Consider the following 27,647-nt stretch of genomic DNA (forward strand, 5'->3'; position numbering starts at 1 on the left):
ATCTTGAATGGATAACGACAGATGCACAAAGTTAACAGGGCAGATCAATAAAATAGTTAAAAAGTTATATGACATGCTTCCTTTATTAACCAAGGCATATAAGAGCAGGGAAGCTATGCTAGAATTGTATACAATGCTTGTTAGGCTACTGATTGAATATTGTTTAAAGTTTTGGTCAATCATTCACAGGAAAGGAGCAACTTTGATAGAGAAAGTATAGAGCAGATTTATCAGCATGTTACCAAGACTGGAAAAAATTGGCTATAAGTGAAGATTGGACAGTCTGAGGTTGTATTCTATGGAACAGAGGATGGAGAGGGAAAGTTTAACTGAGGTGTATTAAATTATGAGTGGCATAGGTAGCATAAATATGAAGGACCTATTTCCTTCAGAACAACACACACAAAATGCTGGAGGAGCTCAGCAGGTCAGGCAGCATCGATAGAGAGAAATAAACCGTCGACGTTTCGGGTCCAGACCCTTCGTCAGGACTGGAAAGGAAGAAGGCAGAAGCTGGATTAAGGTCAGGTGAGGGGGAGGAGTACATCCAGGCAGGTGACAGGGGGAAGGTAGGAGGGTGGGGGAGAAGTGAGAGGTGATAGGTAGAAGAGGCAAAGGGCTAAAGAAGGAATCCAGTAGGAGAGGGCAGTAGACCATGGAATAAAGGGAAGGAGGTGGGGGATAGGCAGGTCATGAGCAGGGGGATGGGCAGGTCCTGAGGGTGGGGAAAGGGATGCCTATTTCCCCCTCACATCTTTCCCTTTATGCCATGGTCCACTGCCCTCTCCTACCGGATTCCTTCTTCTTCAGCCCTTTGCCTCCTCTACCTATCACCTTTCAGCTTCTTACTTCTCCCCCCTCCCCCAGCCGCACCCTCCTACCTTCCCCCTTTCACCTGAACTCACCTATCACCTGCCTGCGTGTGCTCCTCCCCCTCCCCCTCCTCCCACCTTCTTATTACGGCTTTTGCCCTCTTCCTTTTTAGTCCTGATGAAGGGTCTCAACCCGAAACGTCGGCTGTTTATTTCTCTCCATATACGGTATGCTGCCTGACCTGCTGAATTCCTCCAGCATTTTGTGTGTGTTGCTCTAGATTCCAGCATCTGCAAAGTCTCTTGTATTTCCTTTAGAACCTGGGATAGTGGTCTGGAACCTGGCAGAAAACCTCACCACGTCTAAAATGTCTATGTATACTTGAAGACCTGTGATCTGCAGGGCTATGGATCAATTGCAGAACGTGGGATAAGGTTGAATAGTTCTTTCTTGACTGGCACAGGCACAATGAGCTGTATGGCCTTCTTCTGTCATAATTCTTTTCATGATTCTATATTTCTACAAGATTACCTAAAATTGTTGAATCCAATGTTGAGCCCTGAAGGCTGTAATGTATCTTTTCAGAAGTGTTGCACCTTGTGTTGAGCTTTGCTGGAGCAGTGTAGGAGGCCAAGAACAAAGAAAATCAGTGGGAGTGGAATATTAAAGAGTAAACCAAGTGGAAGTTCAATCACTTTGGCAGAGTTGTTCAGCAAAGCAGTCATGTCTTCCCTTTCGATATTGTTCAGATCAGCCACGTTCCAGCTTAGCATTCTGTGGCTGAAACTTCATGCTGCTATTATCTAATTTTCATTGTGGTAAGTTAAATACAGTGTTGTTTAGATCAAGGCAATGAGCAGGGAGATTGCTGCAGCATGTGACTTAAAAGTATGACATATTGTGGTCCACAGTCTGGTATGAAGTTTGAGATGTGATTGCAGCTGGTGTCATAGCTAAGTGATGGCACCTCTATGAAGAGAATTGCCTGAGACATTTTTCACTTAGCGATTTATGTCAGAGATGTCCTCCCTGAGATCCTCAGGAGATAGGTGATCAGTCCAGCCCTTCAGAGAAGGTCCTGGACTCTCCTATCTTGCTTGCTGCTCCCCTCACCTAATCATATTGATCTCATGGGATGCTTTGGTGCTCATGTTAAGACTGTGTGCTGAATTATGGTTTAAGTTTGATAATGTTCCACCAATATCCTCCCCAAGTGACTATTCATCATGGGAAGACCTAGGCACTGAGTAATGGCTGATTATTCATCACAGATAATCATTCTCCTGCCCTCACTGAGTACCCCACTGCATGCTTCCAGCAGTCTTTGCTGGGTATTAATTAGGAGTCTAGCCAGTACTTCCTGACGATAGACCAGATGTACTGACACCAAATGAACCAAATCCTCAAGGCTGGTCGAAGCAGTATTCACTTTTAAGGAAGAGGTAGACAGATCCTTGATAAAGAAAAGGGTGAAAAGCTACCATGGTCAACTGGAATGCAGATTTATTTAATGGCAGAGCAGCCTCCAGGGCCCAAGTGGCCTACTTCCTCCAAGTTTGTATACTTGTATGTAAAATATTTAAAAAAGCACAGAGGGTCCTAGGCATTATCCACAGAGGCGAAGAGAGCAAGGAAGTCAAGATGAACCTTTGTAAAACACTGTTTCAGCCACAACTAGATTCTAGTCACCACACATTAGGAAAAATGTGAAGTTAGAGTGGGTGCAGAAAGGATCTACTTTGATAATTCCAGGATGGGAGACTTCAGATAAAAGGTCTGATTGGAGTTCTCCATGGAATAGAGGAGACTGCAAGGAGTTTTGTTAAAGGTTTAAAATCACAAAGGGTCCAGACACAACAGACAGAGGGAACTGTTCCCATTAAGGGAAGAATCAAGAACCAAAATGATATGAGGAAAACGTCCAATGCTCAATATCCTATCCAATATTTATCCCTCAACCAAAATCATGAAAACAGATTATTTGTTCTTTATCATTTTGCTCTTTGTAGGAGCTTTTTCTCAGCAGTGGTGCAGCAATTAGTGCTGGTGCCTCATAACTCTAAAGATCCAAGTTCAATACTGAACTCCTACTTGAAGTTCAAAAGTCAGAGTCGAGTTTATTGCCATATGCACAAGTACATGCATGCACAGGTGCAATGAAAAACATACTCAGAGCAGCATCACAGGCACACAGAATGTACGGAGCTTGCAAGAACCACCTGGTATTCCCTAGGGTGTTCCAGTTTCCTCACACAACCTGGTTGGTAGGTTCAATGGCTACTGTAAATTTCACCTAGTGCAGGTGGGTGGTAGGAGAATGGTAGGAGCAGGTAGTTGATGGGCATGTGAGAGAGAATAGATTATAGGAAAATAAACGGCGAAGGGGATTGATGGCATTTCTCTGAAAGCTGGCATAGGCTGGTGAACCAAATGCCTCATTCTATGTCATAAGAAAACATGAGAAACTGAAAAAACATACACAATCAGAGAATGTGGCTGCCCCCCCGCCCCCCATGCAACACTTGCAGACATTTGTCTCTGCAAAAGTGCTGTGTGGTTGGAGCCAGAGTTTAGCTCCCTTTTACGAGGAATTGGCTGGCTGGTGTTACACAGATACAGAATTTCTGCCCACATCCACTTCCGACCCCAAACAGATGTGCAGTCAATGTAAAACAGTAATGGAAACACAAGCCATTTTAATGAGATCCCGGCATGCTTTTGGACAGAAATACATTTCTAGCCCAATATGGGTGCTGAAAATTAAACAAAAAAAATAAAAAAAGAAAAAGGCATATTTATTTAAAATTCCATTTAGAACAGACTTTTACCTTTTATTCCCAGAATCTGAAAGAGACAAAAGTAGGTCCGTCAAATAAAAACTTACTATTTTATGAAAATAAAATGAAGGGTGTCAGATCTACACAAAACATTCAAGGGTAATTCTGAAAGCTTGTGGGCAGTTACTGGAAGCCAACAGCAGTAGTTCTCAAAGGAAATAAAAAAAAGGTTACAGATTTGTTATCACCTATTTTCTACTGCAGTATAGTTAAAATCTACCCTAATAAATGTGGGTGGAAAGTATAACTGAGTCAGCATTTTTGAGCTTGTCTGGTGGCTGAGTGTGCAAGTATGTCAATGTAATACTAAGCCACACAGATCAGCAAGTTTTCAATTTTAGTTGCAGATGTTTGCTGAATTACCTAATTTTCTTTTAAAAATTCAATAAGGGATACAAGTAGCATTGAATAAAAAATATGTCCGTAACTTAAATAAACAAATCCCATTTACTCCAAATACAAACCATCAGAGTTGTTTACTTCACCAGATAGGATTGACTGTGTGCTGCAAGGCATGTCCATCAGTTCCATTGCGTTAGAGCTGGATACTTGCAGTACCTGTAAGCGCCTAACACTGACTAAATCAGTCTCACTGAGACCTGACTCAAGTTGCTTCACCACTTGCTTCCCAGGCTGGGTGGTAAGTACTGTAATCTGTGAAGGCAAGAAATAAACGAGAGTTATTAAAAGTCAATGATTAATATGTTAACATTTAGAACATTTCTTTTGGCTGAGTGAGTTCAAACACCATATGTTCTTTCAGATCGTTTTCTGGAATCATTTTATCTCATTATTTGATTATGATTTTCTCTTTAAATTTTTCACCACCTCCTGAAGATGTTGGTGCTCGATGATTCCTGTCCCTGTTCGACTACCTCACTCAAATGGCCGTCCTTTATCCATGAGCCTTTAAACATGCAAATATTCCAGCAGGAGTGAGGCATCTGGGTGATTTTCTTTAAATCCCTATTTTAGGAGCACTGTGGGTGTTGTGCTCAATGCTGAGCCAACACAGACAAAGGGATCTGTTCTCTCTGTGGATGCTGCAGATTACTGAGACCTCCCAGAAGCAGTAGTGTATTGAAACAAGCAGTGTATTTAAACACCGGACAACACAAAAAACTTAAATTCCTACATTCAATAGTAATTAATTTTATCCTAATTTGTGGGTTGGAACCCCAAAGGAAAAATACAAATAAAGAAAGCTCATAATCAAAGGGGCCCGATCTCCGATTTCTTGCCCCACCCAATACTATTGCATGTTAACTTGAATAAAATAATTTGGGGTGTGAAACTAATGTTGCTCCCAATCTCACCAGTTTCCTGTTGGACTACTTAAATTAAAATCATCAATTATTTTGTAGTTTCTTTTTGAGCTTAAGTGCTTTTTGTATAAATTGCAAGTCACTAAACAAAGTCTAAAAATTGGGGCATCATTTAAGAGATCATTATGGTTGTGCGTTTATGGTTGGCAGTTACATGCAGAACTCACTGCTGCGATGTCATTTGCAGAACGCATTTTTACTGAGGTCAGTTTAGTTCAAATGCATGCTGCAGGGCAGCCATACTGATGGTATTTAGACTGCCCTGGAGATGAAGGAAATTGTGATGAGGAAGGAGTAAAACTAAACACTGGACATCTGATTGGGTCAACATTGCTATGGACCAATCGCACTCTGTGACATGATTGAAACACTGCCATTGCGAACAACAGTGGCATTGTAGTCAGTGAGTGGAGCACTTTGTGTTGAGGTGAAGATTGTAGAGATATTTCAATCTTTTGCGGTGCTTCACGTGTGCAAAAGGCAGCATGTGAAAACTAATTTACTTGGTGAACACAAGATTCCTGGCTTTCAGTATGATTTGCTCCTGTTTAACAGTGAGTGAAACACAAAGGTCATAGTTTACAATCCTTTGATCCAATTTCTGATAGTAGGTCAGAAACATAGCCTGCACACATTAACAATGTTGTCATGTGTGAAATACCTCAACGGGTGTGTCAACTCTTTGAAATGAGCAAAAGGATTTTTACATACAATTTACAATTAAGAATAGACACAAATAGGCCCAATTTCTTGGCAACAGTTTCAACCTATTTCTGTGAATTTCAGTAACAAAACTACCTGGGCCAGAATCACCAGAAATTTCTTTGGAAAAGTGGGTAATAGTAGAAAATGCACCCTATCCAATCTCTCCTTATACTCCTTATAACTACAGCCCTTGAGTCCAGGGAGCCTCCTGGTGAATCTCTTTTGCACTCTCTCCGTTGGTACCATATAATTCCTGTCGTGTGCCAACTGGAACTGTACACAATTCTCTAAATGCCGTCCAACCAATATACTGATCAACTACAACATGACATCCTAACTCTTATACTCAATGCCGCACCAGCCTGTGAAAGCAAGCATTCTAAATGCCTTTTTTACTACCCTATCCACCTGTGTCGTCACTTTGCAATCGACTTGCTCCCCAAGGACAGCTCCTATCCCGCTGTTATAAGTCACTTGAGTGGACCTCTTGTACGATAAAGATGAACTCTTGATGTCTCATTCTGCCTCGTCATGGCCCTTGCACCTTATCTGTCGACCTGGACTGCAGTTTCTCTGTAACTGCAACACTGTATTCTGCGTTCTGTTATTGCTTTTCCTTTTGTACTACCTTGGTGTACTTATGTTTTGAATCATCTACCTAGGTGGCATGCAAAACAAAGCTTTTCACTGTATCTTGGTACATGTGACATTAATAAACCAATTAACAAGGTCCTTTCTACATCAACATCTCTAAGATTGCTGCCATTTACTTTATATGTCCTACCAGAATTTGACTTCCCAAATTTTGTGTTGTCTGCAAACTTAATAATCATACTACCTATATTCTCATCCAAGTTATTTATATATGTGGTGGAGGTATGCATGTTTTGGGTCATACAGTCAGGAAACTTGCCATTCAGACCACCACATCCACGCTGACTAGTGGGGACCCATTCATAATTAATCCCATCTTCCAACCTGTGGCCTATTATCATTTATGTTTCGGCAATTCAATTGCGCATCTGGACACTTCTTAACTACTGTGTAGTGCAGCAGCTAGTGTAACGCTATTACAGCGCCAGCGACCCGGGTTCAATTCCAGCTGCTGCCTGTAAGGAGTTTGTACGTTCTCCCTGTGTCTGCGTGGGTTTCCTTCGGGTGCTCCGGGTTCCTCCCACATTCCAAAGACATACGGGTTAGGAAGTTGTGGGCATGCTATGTTGGCGCCCAAAGCGTGGCAACACTTGCGGGCTGCCCCAAGAACACTCTACGCAAAAGATGCATTTCACTGTGTGTTTCAATGTACATGTGACGAAGAAAGGTATCTTACTGTCAGCGACTCTGCTTCTATCACTCTCTCAGGCAGTGTATTGTAGGTACTCACCATCCTCCTGGTGATAATGATCCCCCTCTGATCCCCTCTAAATCTCTTAATCCCTTACCCTAAATCTATGGCCACTGGTTTATCTGCCTCTGATATGGGGAAAAGTTTTCAGCAGTCTATCCTATCTATACTCATAATCTTATATACCTCAGTCATGTCACCTCTTAACCTCCTCCACTCCAGGGAAAACAGACCCAGCTTCTCCTCATAAATTAAATGCTCCATCCCAGGCAAAATTCTGGTGAATCTCCTCTGCACCCTTTCCAGCGCTATCACACCTTTCTTAATAGTGTGGTGACCAGAGCTGCATGGTATAGTATTTAAACGGCAGGTCCAGTTGAGTTCTGGTCAATGGCAACTTCCGTGATGTTGATGGTAGAAGATTGGCAATGGTAATCCCATTGAATATCAAAGAGTCGATTCTCCCTTGTTGGAGATAGTTATTGCCTAGCATTTTAATTGCACAAATGTTACTTGCCACTTATCAGCCATGCCTGAATGTTGTCTAGGTCTTCCTATATTCAGACATGGGCTACTTCATTTATCATGGAGTTATAATTGGAAGTAAACATTGCGCAAACATCAGCAAACATCCTCACTAATGACTTTAAATGTTACATCCTTTTGATGCATCTGGAAACAATGTTGAAAACTTGATGCTTTCAGAAATGTTGATGAAACCACTTGCCAGGAATGCTGGTTGGATCTTTGGATGTATAGCCAGTGAGATAGAGCAAAACTTTTGAGAGTGCATGATTTTGTGTGTAATTTGGTTTCCTTTCGACAGCAAGGCTCTCTGAGTATTGAATGCAGTGCAGAAAAAGAACTCAACTTCCCAACTACAGGCACTGGAACCATGAGGAGAAGCTGAAGAGCTCAGGATTGTTAACTCTGTGGAAGTCCAAGCTACAGAAGGTATCATGCAAGACTAAAGAAAACCTGTTAAAGATCACTAAGATAGGCGGTGTTTGCGGACGACACTAAGATAGGCGGTGTTGTGGATAGTGTGGAGGGCTGTCGGAGCTTACAGAGGGATATTGATAGGATGCAGAGCTGGGCTGACAAGTGGCAGATGGAGTTCAATCTGGAGAAGTGTGAGGTGGTACACTTTGGAAGGACAAACTCCAGGGCAGAGTACAGGGTAAACGGCAAGGTACTTGGCAGTGTGGAGGAGCAGAGGGATCTGGGGGTTCATATTCACAGTTCGTTGAAAGTTGCCTCACAGGTGGAAAGAGCAGTTAAGAAGGCCAATGGGATGTTGGCTTTCATAAGTCGTGGGATTGAGTTTAAGAGCCGCGAGGTGATGATGCAGCTTTACAAAACTCTAGTTAGGCCACACTTAGAGTACTGTGTTCAGTTCTGGTCGCCTCATTATAGGAAGGATGTGGAGGCATTGGAGAGGGTGCAGAGGAGATTTACCAGGATGCTGCCTGGATTGGAGAGTATTGAATATGAGGAGAGGCTTAAGGTGCTAGGGCTTTATTCACTGGAAAGGAGGAGGATGAGAGGAGACATGATAGAGGTATATAAAATATTGAGAGGAATAGATAGAGTAGACAGTCAGCGCCTCCTTCCCAGGGCACCAATGCTCAAGACGAGAGGTCATGGCTTTAAGGTTATGGGTGGGAGGTTCAGGGGAGATGTCAGAGGGAGGTTTTTCACCCAAAGAGTGGTTGGTGCATGGAATGCACTGCCTGGGGCGATGGTGGAGGCAGATACATTGAACAGGTTCAAGAGCTTGTTGGATAGGCATATGGAGGAACGTGAGATAGAGGGATATGCAGGAGGAAGGGGTTAGGTAGTGTGAGGGTGGTCTGATGGATGGCACGACACGGTGGGCCGAAGGGCCTGTTTTGTGCTGTATGGTTCTATGGTTCAATCTGTCATGAATCTAAAATCAGAGTATGTGGGCTTCAAAAAATAAACTACTAAAGTTACATAAACAGTTTGTGCTTAATTGTTTTATTCAAAGGGGAGAAACCATGCCAGGATTGATGAAGGTAGTGCAGTGGATGTGGTGGCATGGATTTTAGTAAGGGGTTTGATAAGGTTCCTCATGGAAGGCTCATTCAGAAAGTCAGGAGGCATGGGATCCAGGGAAACCTGGCTGTGTGGATTCAGAATTGGCTCGCCCATAGAAGACAGGGGGTGGTTGTAGATGGAGAGTATTCTGCCTGGAGGTCGGTGACCAGTGGTGTTCCTCAGGGATCTGTTGTAGGACCCCTGTTCTTTGTGATTTTTATAAATGACTTGGATGAGTCATTTAGTCAGAGGCTTTTCCCCAGGGCTGAAATGGTGGCCACAAGAGGACATAGGTTTAAGGAGCTGGGGAGTAGGTATAGGGGAGATGTCAGGAGTAAGTTTTTTACTCAGAGAGTGGTGAGGGCATGGAATGGGCTGCCGGCAACGGTGGTGGAGGCGGATATGATAGGGTCTTTTAAGAGACTGTTGGATAGGTACATGGAGCTGAGAAAAATAGAGGGCTATGGGTAAGCCTAGTAATTTCTAGGGTTGGGACATGTTTGGCACAGCTTTGTGGGCTGAAGGGCCTGAATTATGCTGTAGTTTTTCTATGTTCTATGTTCTATGAGAATGGGGAAGGGTGGGTTAGTAAGTTTGCTGATGACACGGAGGTTGGTGGTGTTGTGGATAGTGCAGAAGGTTGCTGTATATTACAACAGGATATTTATAGAATGCAGAGGTGGGCTGAGAAGTGGCAGATGGAGTTCAACCCAGATAAGTGTGAAGTGATACACTTTGGGAGATCAAATTTGAAGGCAGAATACAAGGTTAATGGCAGGACTCTTAGCAGTGTGGAGGAACAGAGGGACCTTGGGGTCCACGTCCATAGATCCCTCAAGGTTGCCATGCAGGTCGATAGGGTTGTTAAGAAAGCGTATGGAGTGTTGGCCTTCATTAGTCAGGGTATTGAGTTCAAGAGCCACGAGGTAATGTTGCAGCTCTATAGAACTCTGGTACGACCACACTTGGAGTATTGTATTCAGTCTGGTCACCTCATTATAGGAAGGATGTGGAAGCTTAAGAGAGGGTGCAGAGGAGATTTACCAGGATGTTGCCTGGATTGGAGAGCATATCTTATGAGGATAGGTTGAGCGAGCTAGGGCTTTTCTCTTTGGAGTGAAGGAGGATGAGAGGTGACTTGACAGAGGAGCACAAGATGATAAGAGGCACAGATCGAGTGGACAGTCAGAGACTTTTCCCAGTGCGACAATGGCTAACACAAGGGGACGGATTTTAAGTTTTACTTTTTTACCTATTTTAAAATAGGGTTTTAATTATAAGGGTTAGTTTTTAATAGGGTTGTGATTATTAGGGTTAGATTTTTATAAGGTTCTTTCTTAACTGTTTCTATAAATTTTAGTTGGGAGGAGTGGGGGCTGGAGTGCGCAGGCGCGGCACGGGCAGTTTAAAAAGCAAACCGCCATATCCAGCGGGCAGCGTCAGAGCAGGCAGCTGAGTGAGAGGGAGCAGAGTGGTCGGGCTTTGGCTTAAGAGGCTTTGGCGTAAAGGGGCAAGGCAGGTGAGTAGCTGGTAGGTAGGGAAAGGTAAGGTTTACTTGTTATCTGTGATTAATATTTAAGTAGGAAAAACAAGGGGGAAGAGAAAGGAATTAGTTCAGGTGGAGGACAGGGTGGTGAGCTGCAGCTGCTCGATGTGGGAATTTGTGGACCTTGCTGCGGTCCACGATGGCCACATCTGCAGTCAGTGCTTGAGGCTGGAGGAACTTCGGCTCAAAATCGATGAGCTGGAGTTACAGCTTCAAACACTGTGCAGCATCAGGGAGGGGGAGAGCTTTGTAGATACTGTACATAAGGAGACGGTCACCCCCCTTACAGCAGGTAATTCTGGAGTCCAGGAAGTAGATAGAAGGGTGACTGTCAGGGGAGGGAAGAGGGAAAAGAAAACGAACAGGCAGATACAGCAGAGGACCCTGGAGGCTGTTCCCCTCAGTAACAGGTTTTCTGCTTTGGAGGCTGTTGAGGGAGATGACCTGCCGGGGCCTAGCAGCAGTAGCCAGGTCTGTGGCACTGGGACCGGTCCTGCTGCTCAGAAGGGAAGGGAGGAGAAGAGGAAGGCAGTAGTGATAGGGGACTCGATAGTCAGGGAAACAGACAGGAGGTTCTGGGGCAGTGAGCATGAATCCCAGATGGTTTGTTGCCTCCCAGGTGCCAGGGTCCGGGATGTCACTGATTGGATCCACAGGATTGTAGAGTGGGAGGGAGAACAGCCAGAAGTCGTGGTTTATGTTGGTACCAATGACATAGGTGGGAAGAGGGATGAGGTCCTGAAAAGTGAGTTTAGCGAGCTAGGCAGAAGGCTGAAGAACAGGACCTCGAGGGTAGCGATCTCGGGATTGCTGCCAGTGCCACGCGATAGTGAAGGTAGGAATAGGAGGAGATGGCAGATAAATGCGTGGCTGAGAAGTCGGTGCAGGAGGGAGGGTTTTAGATTTTTGGATCATTGGGATCTCTTCTGCGGAAGGTGGGACCTGTACAGAGAGGACGGGTTACACCCGAACTTGAGGGGGGCCAATATCCTTGCGGTCAAGTTTGCTAGGGTGGTTCAGGAGGGTTTAAACTAGATTGCGAGGGGGAAGGGAACCGGAGGAGTAGGTCAGAGGAAGAAGGGGATGGGGAAAAGTCAGATCTGACAGGTAGAGAGGCTTTGAGGAAGGAGAAGCAGAGTACAGGCTACAAAAGTAGTAAGGTGGATGGGCTAAAGTGCATTTACTTGAATGTGAGAAGCATCAGGAACAAGGGACATGAACTGAGAGCTTGGATAAGTACATGGGACTATGATATTGTGGCTATTACAGAGACATGGCTGACATCGGGGCAGGAATGAATATTGAATATTCCTGGTTTTCAGTGTTTTAAAAGGGATTGGGAGGTGGGGAGAAGAGGAGGAGGGGTGGCAATACTGGTCAGGGATACAGTTACAGCTGCAGAAAGGGTGGATAATGTAGAAGGATCCGCTCTAGAGTCAATATGGGTGGAAGTTAGGAATAAGAAAGGGGCAGTATTCTATAGGCCCCCTGGTAGCAGTAGGGATACTGAGGAGCAGATTGGGAGGCAGTTTTTGGAGAGATGCGAAAATAACAGGGTTATTATAATGGGAGACTTCAACTATCCAAATATTGATTGGCACCTACTTAGTGCCAAAGGTTTAGACGGGGCGCAGTTTGTTAAGTGTGTCCAGGACGGATTCCTGACGCAGTATGTCAACAGGCCGACTCGAGGGAATGCCATATTAGATCTAGTTTTAGGTAATGAACCGGGTCAGGTGGTAGATCTATCGGTGGGTGAGCATTTGGGGGACAGTGACCATTGCTCCATAACCTTTAGAATTGTCATGGACAGGGATAGGAGCAAAGAGGACGGGAAGATATTTAATTGTGGAAGGGCAAATTATGAGGCTATAAGGCTAGAACTTGGGACTGTAAATTGGGATGACATTTTTGAAGGGAAATGTACTATGGAGATGTGGTTGCTGTTCAGGGATCTCTTGCAGGATGTTAGGGATAAATTTGTCCCGGTGAGGCAGAGAAAGAATGGCAGGGTGAAGGAACCATGGGTGACAAGAGAGGTGGAACATCTACTTAGGAAGAAGAAGGCAGCATACATAAGGTGTAAGCAGCAAGAATACGATAGGGCTCATGAGGAATATAGAGTAGCAAGGAAGGAACTTAAGAAGGGGCTGAGGAGAGCAAGAAGGGGACATGAAAAGGCTTTGGTGAGTAGGGTTAAGGAAAATCCCAAGGTTTTTTCTCGTTTGTGAAGAGCAGAAGGATGACGAGAGTAAAGGTAGGTCCAATTAAAGACAAAGGTGGGAGGATGTGCCTGGAAGCTGTGGAAGTGGGTGAGGTTCTCAATGAATACTTCTCTTCAGTATTCACCAAGGAGAGGGGTCTTGATGATGCTGAGAACAGTGTAGGTGAGGGTAATGTTCCAGAGTATGTAGATATTAAGAGAGAGGATGTGTTGGAGTTGTTAGAAAATATTAGGACAGATAAGTCCCCGGGGCCTGACGGAATATTCCCCAGGCTGCTTCGTGTGGCGAGGGAGGAGATTGCTGAAACGTTGGTTAGGATCTTTGAGTCCTCGTTGTCAATGGGGATGGTACCGGAGGATTGGAGGGTGGCGAATGTTGTCCCCTTATTCAAAAAAGGTAGTAGGGGTAGTCCAGGGAATTATAGACTGGTGAGCCTTACGTCTGTGCTGGGTAAGGAAAGGATTCTAAGAGATAGGATCTATGAGCATTTGGAGAAACATGGACTGATTAGGGACAGCCAGCATGGCTTTGTGAAGGGAAGATCTTGCCTCACAAGCCTAATAGGGTTCTTTGAGGAGGTGACCAGGAAGATTGATGAGGGTAGTGCAGTGGATGTGGTCTACGTGGATTTTAGTAAGGCATTTGACAAGGTTCCGCATGGTAGGATTCTTCAGAAGGTCAGAGGCCAAGGGATCCGGGGAGGCTTGGCTGTGTAGATTCAAAATTGGCTTGCCTGTAGAAAGCAGAGCGTTGTGGGGGAGGGAGTGCATTTGGATTGGAGGGCTGTGACTAGTGGTGTCCCGCAGGGATCGGTTCTGGGACCTCTACTTTTTGCGATATTTATTAACGACTTAGATGAGGGGGTGGAAGGCTGGGTTAGCAAGTTTTCAGATGACACAAAGATCGGTGGTGTTGTGGATAGTGTGGAGGGCTGTCGAAGCTTGCAGAGGGATATTGATAGGATGCAGAGCTGGGCTGACAAGTGGCAGATGGAGTTCAATCCAGAGAAGTGTGAGGTAGTACACTTTGGAAGGACAAACTCCAAGGCGGAATACAAGGTAAATGGCAGGATTCTGGGCAGTATAGAGCAGCAGAGGGATCTGGGGGTTCATATCCACAGGTCACTGAAAGTTGCCTCGCAGGTGGATAGGGTAGTTAAGAAAGCGTATGGGATGTTAGTTGGGGGATCGAGTTTAAGAGCCGCGAAGTGATGATGCAGCTTTACTAAACTCTGGTTAGACCACACTTGGAGTACTGTGTCCAGTTCTGGTTGCCTCATTATAGGAAGGATGTGGAGGCATTGGAAAGCATGCAGAGGAGATTTACCAGGATGCTGCCTAGATTAGAGATTATGGATTTTGAGGAGAGACTAAAGGAGCTAGGGCTGTTCTCATTGGAGAGAAGGAGGATGAGGGGAGACATGACAGAGGTATACAAGATATTGAGAGGAATAGATAGAGTGGACAGCCAGCGCCTCTTTCCCAGGGCGCCAATGCTCAAAACAAGAGGACATGGCTTTAAGGTATTGGGTGGGAAGTTCAAGGGTGATGTCAGAGGGTTGGTGCATGGAATGCGCTGCCTGGGGTGGTGGTGGAGGCTGATACATTGGACAAGTTCAGGAGATTGTTGGATAAGCATATGGAGGAATTTAAGTTAGAGGGATAAGTGGGAGGAAGGGGTTAGATAGTCTTAGGTGTGGTTTGAAGGGCGGCACAATGTTGTGGGCCGAAGGACCTGTATTGTGCCGTATTGTTCTATGGTTTTCTTCTATGGTAATTTTAAGGTGAATGGAGGAATGTATAAGGGGGATGTCAGGGGTAAGTTTTTTACACAGAGAGTGGTGGGTGTGTGGAATGCACTGCCTGCAGAGGTTGTGAGGGCAGATACATCAGGGACATTTAAGAGACTCTTAGACAGACACATGAATGAAAGAAAAATAGGGGGCTATGTGGGAGGGAAGGGTTAGATAGATCTTAGAGCAGGATAAAATGTCGGCACAACATTGTGGGCCGAAGGGCCTGTACTGTGCTTTAGTGTTCTATGTTCTATGAAACTGGGGGGATGCTATTGTCAGAACACAATGTGACTCTCTATCTTCAGGGAAGCAGGTGGGGAGTCCCTGTTGGAAGCAGCATGTGAAAAAACTGGTAGAATCTCTAATAATTATATAGTATTATGTTATAAACAAGCTTTGTAAATATAGTTATACATAAAACAGAACTACAAGCACAAGCACAGATGTGGGAATACTTTCATGTATTGCACTGAATTATAAATTCAGACAATTATCAGTAAGCAACTGAATGGTAGTCTCACATCCAAAAACTAAGCTGCAGCAACTCATCGGAGCCGCAAGGAAAGGTTTGAGTAAGTGAAAGTGCTTTCTAAGACCTGGTGCTATCAAAGTCCAGGTCCACCCTTAATGATACTGAGTTTAGTATTGCACCTATAGGTAGCTAAACACTGCAGAGCTATTCCTTCTCATTGTCTTCACATTATCAGTGAAATCCAAGTGAAAGAAAGTCAATACCTTTCATTGATGCACTGGCACTTTGATGTAAGGTTGATGGAGAAAAGTTTTTTTTTAAGTTTTGCGAAAAAATTAACAGTCCCAGAATACCATTTAACAAAATGAAACTTGACGTTGATTTTGTGTAAATGAACTATTCAGGTGTTATTCCCAAAATGACTTAAAATTCCTATTTTTAAAAAATGACAAAATTTTGAGTTCACCACAAACACAGGGTATTTTATCTTTAAGAAATGTGACACACATTTTTAAAAGTCGTCTTCCTCTTTTAACAAAATATGCATTTATAATTCGGTTGAGAAGGCTATAAAATAATTTTAAGGAAGTTTTCTTACCTCTACTGAGCAGCTATTCAGTGATCCTCCTATTGTCACATGCCTCATGTACTGTTTAAACTGTAAAAGACCATCTTCTACAGCATGTTTTAATGAACCTGGCTTTTCACGCAAACACCCCTCTTTTGGCATTGATCTCAGTTCTGAGATGCATGACTGGAGCTTGGGAAAGTTTCCTTTCACTTGCTACAGAGGAAGAAAAACCATAATTTCAAAAATTATTCAATCCTGTTCATAAGGAAATTATGCCAAGACATTGCTCAGGACACAAGTCTGCATTTTTTGTATTTAAATTCCTTTATATTCCTTATGTGTTTCCTATCCCAATATGACACCCAACCACTTGACAGAACTTGCCCAGGTGAGAAAGCAGGCAGGCTACTGGTAATGCGACCATGGTCAGAGTAGGCCCTGAAAGTGGCAACACAGATCGATAGGATAGTAAAGAAAGCAGACAGCATGCTTGCCTTCAACAGTCGGGCATCGAGTATAAAAGTCAGGAAGTCATGTTACAGCTGTATAAAACTTTGGTTGGGCCATATTTGGAGTTTTGTTTGCAGTTCTGGTCGCCACATTACAGGAAGGATGTAGAGGCTTCGGAGGGGGTGCAGAAGAAGTTCATCAAGATGTTGCCTAGATTAGAGAGTATTAGCTAAAAGGAGAGGTTGGACAAACTTGGATTGTTTTCTTTGGAGTGTTGGAGGCTGAGGGTTGACGTGATAGAAATATATAAAGTTATGAGAGGCACAGATAGGGTAGATAGTCAGAGTCTTTTTCCAAAGATGGAAATATCAAATACTAGAGGGCATAGGTATCTGTCCCAGGTTTAAGATGAGAGGGGGATAGTTTGAAGGAGATCTGTGAGGAAAGTTTTTTTTAACAGAAAGAGTGGTAGGCACCTGGAACGCAATGCCTCCAGCAGGGGGTGGGATAGAGGGGTGGGCAGAGGGAAGGGGGTGGTGGTGCTGGCAGATACAATAGTGGCAGATACAATAGGGCAGGCACGGCAGTGTAGCGGTTAGCATAATGCTGTTACAGCACCAGCGACCTGGGTTCAATTCCGGCCACTGTCTGTAAGGAGTTTGTACGTTCTCCCCGTGTCTGTGTGGGTTTCCTCCGAGTGCTCCGGTTTCCTCCCACATTCCAAAGACGTACGAGTTAGGAAGTTGTGGGCGTGCTATGTTGGCGCTGGAAGCGTGGCGACACTTATGGGTTGCTCCCAGAACACTACGCAAAAAATGTATTTCACTGTGTGTTTCAATGTACATGTGACTAATAAAGATATCTTATCTTACATTTGAGAGGAATTTAGACAGGCACATGAACATGCAGGGAATGGAAGGATATAGATCATGTGCAAGAAGATGGGATTAGTTTAACTTGGCATCATGGTTGGCACAGATAGGGCAAGACAGCACAGATACAGGCCCTCTGGCCCAACCAGTCCATGCCGACATCATGACAGAAATCATGGGCCAAAGGGTCTGTTCCTGTGCTGCACTGTTCTATGTTCTAAGTAGCTTGAGTTGGTTTGCCTTGTTCATGCACACCCTTATGGCAAATAAAATTTAAACACAAATTAATCCCAAAAGGTGTGTTATTGAATTTTCAGAATCTTGATTTAAACTTTGCCATAGTCACTAGCTCAATAACATAAAATTGTTATTACAAAACGATTGTAATTTGTTTGTGGGAGATCATATCTCACAACCTTAATAAGTTTTTTGAGGAGGTGACCAAGAGATTGATGAGGGAAGGGAGTGGACGTTGTCCACCTGAACTTTAGTGAGGCCTTTGATGAGGTCCTGCATGATAGGCTGGTCCGAAAGGTTAGAATTCATAGGATTGAGGGTGAGATAGCAAATGGATACAAAATTGGCTTGGTGGTAGGAAGCAGAGGTTGGTAGTGGGGGCTTCCTTTTCGGTTTGGAGACCTGTAACCAGTGGTGTGTCACAGGGATCGGGACATATTAATGATTTGGAAGAAAATGTTTGCAGGTGACACCAAAATTCGCAGTATAGTTGACAGTAAAGAAAGTTGTCTCAGGTTACAACAGGATCTAGATCAACTGGGAAAGTGGGCAAGGGAAATAAAGGACTGCAGATGCTGGAATCTAGATGAAAAACACGATGATGCTGGAGGAACTCAGCAGGCCAGGCAGCATCTGTGGAGAAAAGCAGGCGGTCAATGTTTCAGGTCAGGACCCTTCTTCAGGACTGAAGATAGGAAAAGGGGAAGCCCAATATATAGGAGGGAAAAGCGGAGCAGTGATAGGTGGGCAAAAGAGGGGAGGCGGGGTGGGCGCAGGGTGGTGATAGGTAGATACAGGTAAGAGATAGTGATAGGCAGGTGCAGGGGAGGAGGGGAGAGCAGATCCACCAGGGGATGGGTCAAAGGTAAGGAAAGAGAGGAAAAAAAAGGTAGAAAAAAAGAGGCTAGGAAAGGGAAGAAGAGAAGAAGCATGGTGTGGGGGGGGGGGTGTGGTTGTGGGTAAGGGGATTACTTAAAGTAGGAGAATTCAATGTTCATCCCGTTAGGCTGCAAGGTTTCAAGACAGAAAATGAGGTGCTGTTCCTCCAGTGTGCACTTGGAATTCTCCTGGCAGTGGAGGAGGCCAAGGACTGATATCAGTGATAGTGTGGGAGGGGGAGTTGAAGTGACTGGCAACGGGAAGATGTAGATCGCGGTTATGGACAGAGTGCAGGTGTTCTGTGAAACAGTCACCTAGTCAGCGTTTGGTCTCACCAATGTAGAGGAGGCCACACTTGGAGCACCGAGTGCAGTAGATGATATTAAGGGAGGTGCAGGTGAATCTCTGTCTCACCTGAAATGACTGTTTGGGTCCCTGGATGGAGGCGATGGAGGTGGTGTAGGGGCAGGTGTTGCACCTATGGCGGGGGCAGTGGAAAGTTCCCGAGGTGGGAGCGGGATGGGTGGGGTGGGGAGGAATGAACTAAGGAGTCGGAGAGAGCACGGTCCCTGCGAAAGGCAGAAACGGTTCGGGAGGGGAAGATATGCTTGGGCAAGGGAATGACTGATGGAATTTAACTCAGACAAGTGCGAAGATAAACCAGGCCAGGACATACACAGTGAGTGGTAGGGCCCTGGGGAGTGTTGTTAAACAGTGAGACCTTGAGCTATAAGTACATATTTCCCTGAAAGTGGCCACACAGGTAGATAGAGTGGTGAAGAAGGCGTATGGTTGGCTGCTTTTATCGCTGCGGCATTGAGTATAGGAATTGGGATATCATGTTAAGGTTGTACAAATTGTTGGTTAGACTGCACTTGGAGCATTGTATGCAGTTCCGGTCACCACACTATGGGAAGAATGTGATTAAGCTAGAGAGAGTGCAGAAAAGATTCACAGTAATATTGCCTGGACTGAAGGGCTTGAGTTATAAGAAGATTGGATAGGGTGGGCCTGTTTTTCCTGGAGCGGAGGAGACTGAGGGGTGATCTTATGGAGGTTGTAAAATTAGGAGGGGTACAGATAGGATAGATAGGCAGTCTTTTTCCCAGGGTAGGGGAGTCTAAACCTGGAGGGCAGAGGTTTAAGGTGAGAGGGGAAAGATTTAAAAGGGATCTGAGGGGCAAGCTTTTCACACAGAGGGTGGTGGGTATATAAGATATCTTTATTAGTCACATGTACTTCGAAACACACAGTGAAATACATCTTTTGCGAAGAGTGTTCTGGGGGCAGCCTGCAAGTGTCATCACGCTTTCTGGCGCCAACATAGCATGCCCACAACTCCTAACTATTATGTCTTTGGAATGTGGGAGGAAACCAGAGCACCCGGAGGAAACCCACACAGACACGGGGAGAACGTACAAACTCCTCACAGACAGTGGCCGGTATTGAACCTGGGTCGCTGGTGCTGTAATAGCGTTACACTAACTGCTACACTACTGTGCCTGCCTCTGGAACAAGTTGCCAGAGGAAATGGTGGAGGCAGGTACAATAACAACATTTAAAAGACATTTGGACAAGTACATGGATAGGAAAGGTTTAGAGAGATATGGGGCAAACACAGGTAAATGGGACTAGTGAATATAGGCATCTTGGTCAGTATGGACAAGTTGGGCTGAAAGGCCTGCTTCTGTGCTGTATAACTCTATGAATCAATCATCTTGTTATTTTGAACCTTGCAGAACTGCTATTGCAGTTTCCTGCCTCTGTGGGAGGAGAAACAGAGTCAACGTTTCAGATCACAGTTCCTCACTCAAATTTCTCACTCTCGAAAGAATAAAAATTTCAAAACTAAAGAAAACATTTCTTTTTAAAGCCTTTAGTAAATTCTGATTCAAACAGGCTTTGAAAGCCCAAACTTCTGCTGGTGTTTCCTTGTTGGAAAGCAGCCAAATTTATGTGGTTTACTCTGGCTGCTGAACAACTTGGGCTTTATTCAGTAAAATATCATCTGGCTTATAAACTGACACAAGGTGTTGTTTCACTACATCATAATTGCTATTGAGTTGGCTTGTGAACTTTGAATTCAAACAGCTACTTATTTCGAAATAATTAGAAGACAGGTAACTAAATGACATCCAGTCTGTTTGCTGTTTTTTACCTACCAGAAAAGGAAGAAGACATTCCTGTTGATTGTGAACCACATAAAGACTGAAGAGAGGCAGGCGACATAACCCTCCCAAACTGCAGGCTAAAGCAAAGAAATTTTCCAGGACTTCACAGAGATTGGAGCAAATGTCTGACCAGAAAGGAGGTGTAACATCCACTACAAGGACTCGAGATGGTTGCCTTGTCATAGTGGCAGAGTTGGCTTTATTATTAAAGCTGTTTCTGTTCTCTGATATTAACCTTTCTGAATTCATTGGAATGAAAATTTGTAGTTCCAACGATCCTATAGCTGAAAACCACAATTGAAGGATGGACAGATAATATTTTTTTGTTAGTTTTTGAATTTTGCTCTACTTATTTTGTTGTAAAATATCTAATTATAACTAGCCTCCTCCATTACTAGGATTTCTCAGAATAAGACTGATGAGGATATGTGTTTTTATTTGGTACAAAAGTTGGTAAATGAGTTTATTATTGTCACATGTACTGAGATACAGTGAAAAACTTAACTTATATCTTATCTTATATAGATCATTTCATCACATCAGTGCACTGAGGTAGTACAAAGGAAAAGCAATAACAGAATGCAGAATAAAGTGTTACAGTTACAGAGAAAGTGCAGTGCAGGCAGACAGTAAGGTGCAAGGTCATAACGAGGTAGATTGTGAGGTCAAGAGTCCATCTTATTGTACGAGAGGTCCGTTCAATAGTCTTATAACAGCAGAATAGAAGCTGTCCTTGAGCCTGGTGGTATGTGCTTTCAGGCTTTTGTATCTTCTGCCTGATGTGAGGGGAAATAAGGTAAGATTTCTTTATTAGTCACATGTACATCGAAACACAGTGAAATGCATCTTTGCGTAGAAAGTTCTGGGGGCAGCCACACTTCTGGTGCCAACATAGCATGCCCACAGCTCCTAACCTGTACGTCTTTGGAATGTGGGAGGAAACTGGAGTACCCAGAGGAAACCCACGCACTCATGGGGAGAACGTACAAACTCTCTACAAACAGCGGCCAGAATTGAACCCAGGTTGCTGCTGCTGTAATAGTTACGCTAACCGCGACCTTACCATGCCTGGGTGGGTGGGGTCCTTGATTATATTGGCTGCTTTACCAAGGCAGCGAAACTAAGGTAACATTTAATTGAGGGTTTTAAGACACCCAGATAAGTATGTAGAAAGGATTCATTTTCCTTACTTGAGTGAATGATATCCAGGGAGCATAGATTTAAGTTAATTTGTAGTGGAATCACAGGAGAATTGAGGAAATAAAAATCTAGTAGGTAATGGGGTCTGGAGCTCATGTCTGAAAGGAGGCAGAAACCCATATCGTCTAATATGCATCTAAATGAACACTTAAAGAGCTGTAGCATATGGTTATGCATTGAGAGCTGGAAAATGAGTGTAACCTGAGTAACTTAACTTTTTTGGTTGGCATGGACATAATAGGCCAAGTGGGCTCCTTCTAGACCACAAATTTCTGATACTTGAAAAAAAAGCTTAAAACAATTGCAACTCGCACTAACAAAGTAAACTGTCCCATTATGTTTCATTACATTCAAGAAAATCCATCACCAAGCCACTCAAGGAGATATCAGGATCAAGGAAACTCTTGAGTTGAGTTCTGATGAAATGTCTGAAACGTTGACTCTGTTTCTCCTCCCACAGAGGCAGCCTGACCTGCTGAGTATTTCCAGTATTCCAGCTCCAGGTTTTCCAGGTGTGTTCATTAGCAGTCACTTACCTTCCAGTCCAGGTGAATCCACTCCAGGTCTTCAAAGTCTGGCCAGAAGAAATCACTTACCTTCCAGTCCAAGTGAATCTGCTCCAGGTTTTCCAGGTCTGTCCTTAAGCAATCACTTACCAGGTGGCTCCAATCCAGGATTGATGAGTCGCAGCCGCTTACCTCAGAAGCGTGGTAAGAGGGCTGGGCTGCAGGTGAGGCTGAAACAGCGTGGATACAAGACACCCCTCCCAGCATACTACTAGCTAACGTCCAGGCCATTGAGAACAAAGTCGATGAACTAAGGGCAAGACTGACCTATCAAAGAGAACGAAGGGACTGTTGTGTGCTATGTCTCACCGAAACGTGGCTTACACCTGCTTCATCTGACTGCACCAACCTGAGGGCTTCTCAATCCACCGAATGGACTGTACAGCGTCTTGGGGCAAAGTTAGAGGCGGAGGGGTCTACTTCTTAATCAATAACTCGTGGTGCTCAGACGTGTCGGTCCTAGCGAGCTCCTGCTCACCCAGCCTGGAATATCTAACGGTAAAGTGTCAACCATACTACCTGCTACAAGAGTTCACTTCAGCTATCCCGATGGCAGTCTACATCCCACCCCAGATGACATGAAGCCTGAACTCAATGAACTATACTCCGTGGTCAACAACCTTGAGACAGAATACCCTGAGGCCCTCTTCATTATTGCTTGGTATGGCAACTGCTCTGCCCAGGTCTGCAAGAAAATGCAAGAGTTGTGGACACAGCCCAGCACATCATGGAAACCAGCCTACCCTCCATGGACTCTGTCTATACTTCTTGCTGCCTTGGTGAAACAGCCAGCATAATCAAAGACCCCACCCACCCGGGTCAGTCTCTCTTCTCTCCTCTCCTATCAGGCAGAAGATACAGGAGCCTGAGGTCACATATCACTAGGCTCAAGGACAGCTTCTATCCCACGGTGATAAGACTATTGAACCAATACCAAATTTTCTGTTTTTGTATTAGGATCAAGAGCGTGGTCAAGAAGGTAGCTTTTGAGGATGATCTTAATGGATTGACATAGAGGTTTGGGAGAAAACTTCAAAGCCTGGGGTTTTACAACTGAAGATATGTTTGACAAAATGGGACAGCTTCTATCCCACTGTTATAAGATTATTGAACGGTTCCCTTATATGATGAGATGGACTCTTGACCTCACAATCTACCTTGTTTTGATCTTGCACCTTATTATCTACCTGTACTGCACTTCCTCTGTAGCTGTCACACTTTACTCTGTATTCGGTTATTGTTTTTACCCTGTACTACCTCAATGCACTGTGTAATGAACTGATTTGTACAAACAGTGTGCAAGACAAGTTTTTCACTGTACCTCAGTACGTGACAATAATAAACCAATACCAATGGAGGAACAAAAGAAATTGGGTTGCAAAATATGAGATCTGGGACAACTGTAGGACATTATAGTGTCACAAACCAGCAACAAAAGAAACACACTGAGCATGATTCAGTGTTAAAAACTATTTTATTAATCACTACTTATGATAATACGTAAAATAAAAGTAAAAATGTTAGTATGTTAGAATTCAAAAATGTTAAACCTCGAACGTTAACCCCAAAACTAAACTCGTCGTGTGTGTGTGTGACAAAGTCCAAAACTCCCAGTTCCTGAATGGTTCTTAAAGTTCAGTTCCGCAAGCCATAAGGTGAAACATGAGCAAGGGCTTCTTCAACAACCACCGTTGTCTGAAGATAAGATGTAGATGTAGAAAAACATAGAGAGAGTACATACGAAATCCAAATGTTCCACGATGGAACCCAAACGACACTTCAGTGTTTACTCGGTAGTGACTTCCTCACCCCGAAAAGCATCCGAACCGTGGTCGTCCACATACAAATACCTGTTTCCTTCTACAGGTCAGCAACAAAGTGAACTCCACCGGATTACTTCCAACTTCCATACATGGATTTCAGTGGCAAACACAGTTATTGTTTCTCATCCATCGATAGAGAAAACAAGCAGGCTGGTGTCTCTCTCCCTTCTCTCTCTCTCTCCTTCTTCTTCTGCCTTCTTCAACAACGTCATTACGTCCTTTATCTTCTATTGACGTAAGCACGCCCCACACACACATACACACACACTCTCTATCTTAAAGGGACTTTCACTGAGTCCGTAACAATAGAAACAAGGAGAAAAAAAGAAAGTAGGATTCGAAACAAGGCCAAGAAATGTAAATTCGAAACATGAAAAAAACCACAAGATGCTGGAGGAACTCAGCAGGTCAGGCAGCATCCGTTGAGAAAAGCAGTCAACGTTTCAGGTCAGGACCCTTCTTCAGGACTCCTGAAGAAGGATTCTGACCCGAAGCATCGATTGTTTTTCTCCATGGATGTTGCCTGACCTGCTGAGCTTCTCCAGCATCTTGTGGTTTTTTTCATCCAGATTCTTTGCCAGATCTGCAGTCCTTTGCTTCTCTAAATTTGAAACATTGCTGGAACAGGAGCTAGTATCAGTTACTGAGTCCAGGAGTGAAGACCGAACAGCAATTTGCTGTGAGTTAGTATAGAGTCATGTTTATGAAAAGGCACCATGTTTATGAATCAGCCAGGAGGGCACATGAAGGCGAGGTATTCCTGAACCAGGTTCTTTGGAGTTAAACAAATGTAATGTAGGTGCTTATATATTTTTTTGAATATCTATTATACATTTCTTTTCTAGATACCACGATATAAAAGGGCTTAAATTGAAATTTAAAACCTTGAAAAAGTACTGGGGGAAAAAGGTGTCTATTTGTAGCAGCTTTCATGAGCTCCAACCATCACATAGTACCTTTATGCCAATGAATTATTTTTAGAGTAACTCTTAATATAATGTAGTGAGCAAAACAGGAATTTTCAACCTCCCATATATAGCAATATGACAACAGATTCATCTACTATTTTAGTTATGTTGATCCAGTGATACGCATTGGCCAGGACACCAGGAATAAGTCTGTAAAATCAGATTCTACTACTTTTCAGCATGAATAAAATGGTAAATGGAAATGATTATTGATATTAATATCAAATTGGAAGGGTAAATTATGAAGAATGATCATATTACAAAATGAAGGTAGCCAAAATCATGAGGCAATGCACAACTAAGGAACTGGACCTCAACAGTTTTAACTAATTGCATTGCTTTATAACTCAGCAGATGCATAAAAGTTAAATGATTTTGAAAGTTTTCTTTGACAGTTCTTTGAGAACCAAGAGCTTTCAGGCTAAAGGCCATTATAAACAAAAAAAAATCTATTGGTAATGAGATAAATGTTCTACACAGCAGTAATTTCTCTTTTATTAATTGCTATCTCCTTGAGCCAGATTCTTGTGTTACACTTATGCACGGTAGTGTAGCAGTTAGCGTAATGCTATTACAGCGCCAGCGACCCAGGTGCAATTCCAGCCGCTGTCTATAAGGAGTTTGTACGTTCTCACCATGTCTGTATGGGTTTCCTCTGGATGCTCCGGTTTCCTCCCACATTCCGAAGATGTATGGGTTAGGAAGTTTTGAGCATGCTATGTTGGTGCTGGAAGTGTGGCGACACTTGCGGGCTACCCCCAAAATACTCTACGCAAAAGATGCATTTCACTGTGTGGTTCGATGTACATGTGACTAATAAAGATATCTTAATCTTAAATCATGAAACTTAGGAAAGAGAAAATAAAAGTGAGAAGTCATTTTAAACAGTTTGCTTGAAACATCAACAGAATATGAACGAGTGGTTTAAAAGGAAATAAAGTGCTGCAAGGATGTGCAGTTTGGGGAAATTACTGTCTGAATGATAAAGCATTATTTCCATAAAACAATAACTAGTTTTTACAAAGCACCAGTACATCCCATATGGATATGGTGGTGTATAATAACATTAGTATCAAATTAGTGGTTGTTAATGGAGCAGGAGCCAGGATTCCTGATCATGAGGCATGAATCTCACCAAGGCAGCTGGGGAAGTTGAATTCAAGTAATTAAATAAATCTGGAATTAAAAGGCAAAATTTAGTTTAACCATGAAACTACTAGACTGTCATTAAAACTCATCTTGTTCACTTAAAGTAGGTAGGTTTTTATATCCGTTTATATTAGAAAATGCTAGAGATGCTCACTATCTGTGGAGAAAGAAACATTTCAGGGCAATAGCTTTTCATCTAAACTTGGACAGCTAATGTCTTCAGGGAATTTACCATCCTTACCTGCTACAGTTTATAAGACCCGCCAATATATTGTTCATCTATTTTCCATCCTTTATTGCTTCTGGGGAGTGGGGCAATTAGGGCTTGTCAATAAATGCTGATGGCACCCTCAACCTGTGAACGAATAAAAGAATACCTATGGGTGCTGTTGTAGGTCTGGGCACTTGCAGGTCTGGAAGACATCTAACCTTGGAAGAATCCAAAAGATGGGAAATATGTTTATCAGTAGGGTTGATCATTTGATATTACTATTGATATATTGAGACTGCCCAAGGTGGATTATTATAGCTTAACGACTGTTGTAATTAAATTTGCTTTTTTGGATGTGGGTATGATTGGCAAGGTGGGAGTTGCTGCTTATCCCTAATTGTACTGAGCATGTAAATAGGCATAAACAGTAACAAATCAGAAAATTGGTTTATTGGTTTATTATTGTCACTTGTACCGAGGTACAGTGAAAAACTGGAAGCCCTCAGTATATCAAGCAGTACCGGGGGAAGAGAAACAAAATCGCTGTTTCATGTCAAGGACCTGTTGAGTGCTTGCAGGATATTCTACTTTTGCTTTGGATTTCCAGCACATCTTCAGTTCCAGAAGATAAATTGTAATTCATAGATATTCACTTTTAAGTCAAGGGGATGTGTTTTCAAATTTTAATGAAATAATGGGTATAAAAGTTACAATACATAAAATATTCTAAAAGGCAATCAGCGTCAAGAAAAAAATGTTATAAGTTCAAGAGAGTGATGAGAGATCTGGCAAACAAAGCCATAGAACAGTCAGGGGGATAAATCACAGAAATAGGCCCTTCAGTGCATCGAATCTGTCCTGACCATCAAACAACCATTTACACTAATCCTACATTAATCATTTTTTTTAATCTCCTCACATTCTCATCAACTCCCGCTAGATTCTACCACTCACTTGCATTCTAGAGCAATTTACAGTGGCCAATTAACCTACCAACCCTCATGTGAGAGGAAACTGGAGCACCTGGAGGAAACCTATGCAGTCACAAGGAGAATGTAGACAGCACCTGAGGTCAGGATTGAACCCAGGTCTCTGATGCTGTTGAGGCAGTGGCTCTACTAGCTACACCACAGTGTTGCCCTAACAGGATGAGATAAAAATGGAGAGGTAAGCTGTAACCTGGCCAGATGGATAATATTGTCTTCTCTTGTGCAACACCATAATAGTTTTATGTTTAAAAAGCACATAAAACAACAAGATATGGTAGTCATTCTGAGGGAGTGACAGAAATAACTAAGAATTAACAGTAGTTCAAAAACATCCACCCTCCAATCTCACAGTATTTTACGTAACATAGAATAATAGTACTGAGCAGAACTGATAAAATATATAATGTAAAACTGATGAAACTATTTACTGCAAAAAC

At 43.3% G+C, this 27,647-nt stretch overlaps 2 protein-coding genes across 2 annotated transcripts in view; both read right to left on the reverse strand.

Moving 5' to 3' along the window:
* LOC127580023 (uncharacterized) overlaps positions 1-27,647 on the reverse strand; it is a 399,650-nt gene that overhangs the window by 259,215 nt on the left and 112,788 nt on the right.
* m1ap (meiosis 1 associated protein) overlaps positions 1-27,647 on the reverse strand; it is a 60,247-nt gene that overhangs the window by 29,973 nt on the left and 2,627 nt on the right. The window contains exons 2-4 of the mRNA XM_052033220.1: positions 20,296-20,588; positions 15,723-15,908; positions 4,115-4,304 (exon numbers count right to left, since the gene is read on the reverse strand). Of these exons, the coding sequence (XP_051889180.1) occupies positions 4,115-4,304; positions 15,723-15,908; positions 20,296-20,588 (669 nt within the window). The remainder of the gene's footprint in view (positions 1-4,114; positions 4,305-15,722; positions 15,909-20,295; positions 20,589-27,647) is intronic.

The sequence above is a fragment of the Pristis pectinata genome, chromosome 2 (assembly GCF_009764475.1).
Source record: "Pristis pectinata isolate sPriPec2 chromosome 2, sPriPec2.1.pri, whole genome shotgun sequence".
NCBI lineage: Eukaryota > Metazoa > Chordata > Chondrichthyes > Rhinopristiformes > Pristidae > Pristis > Pristis pectinata.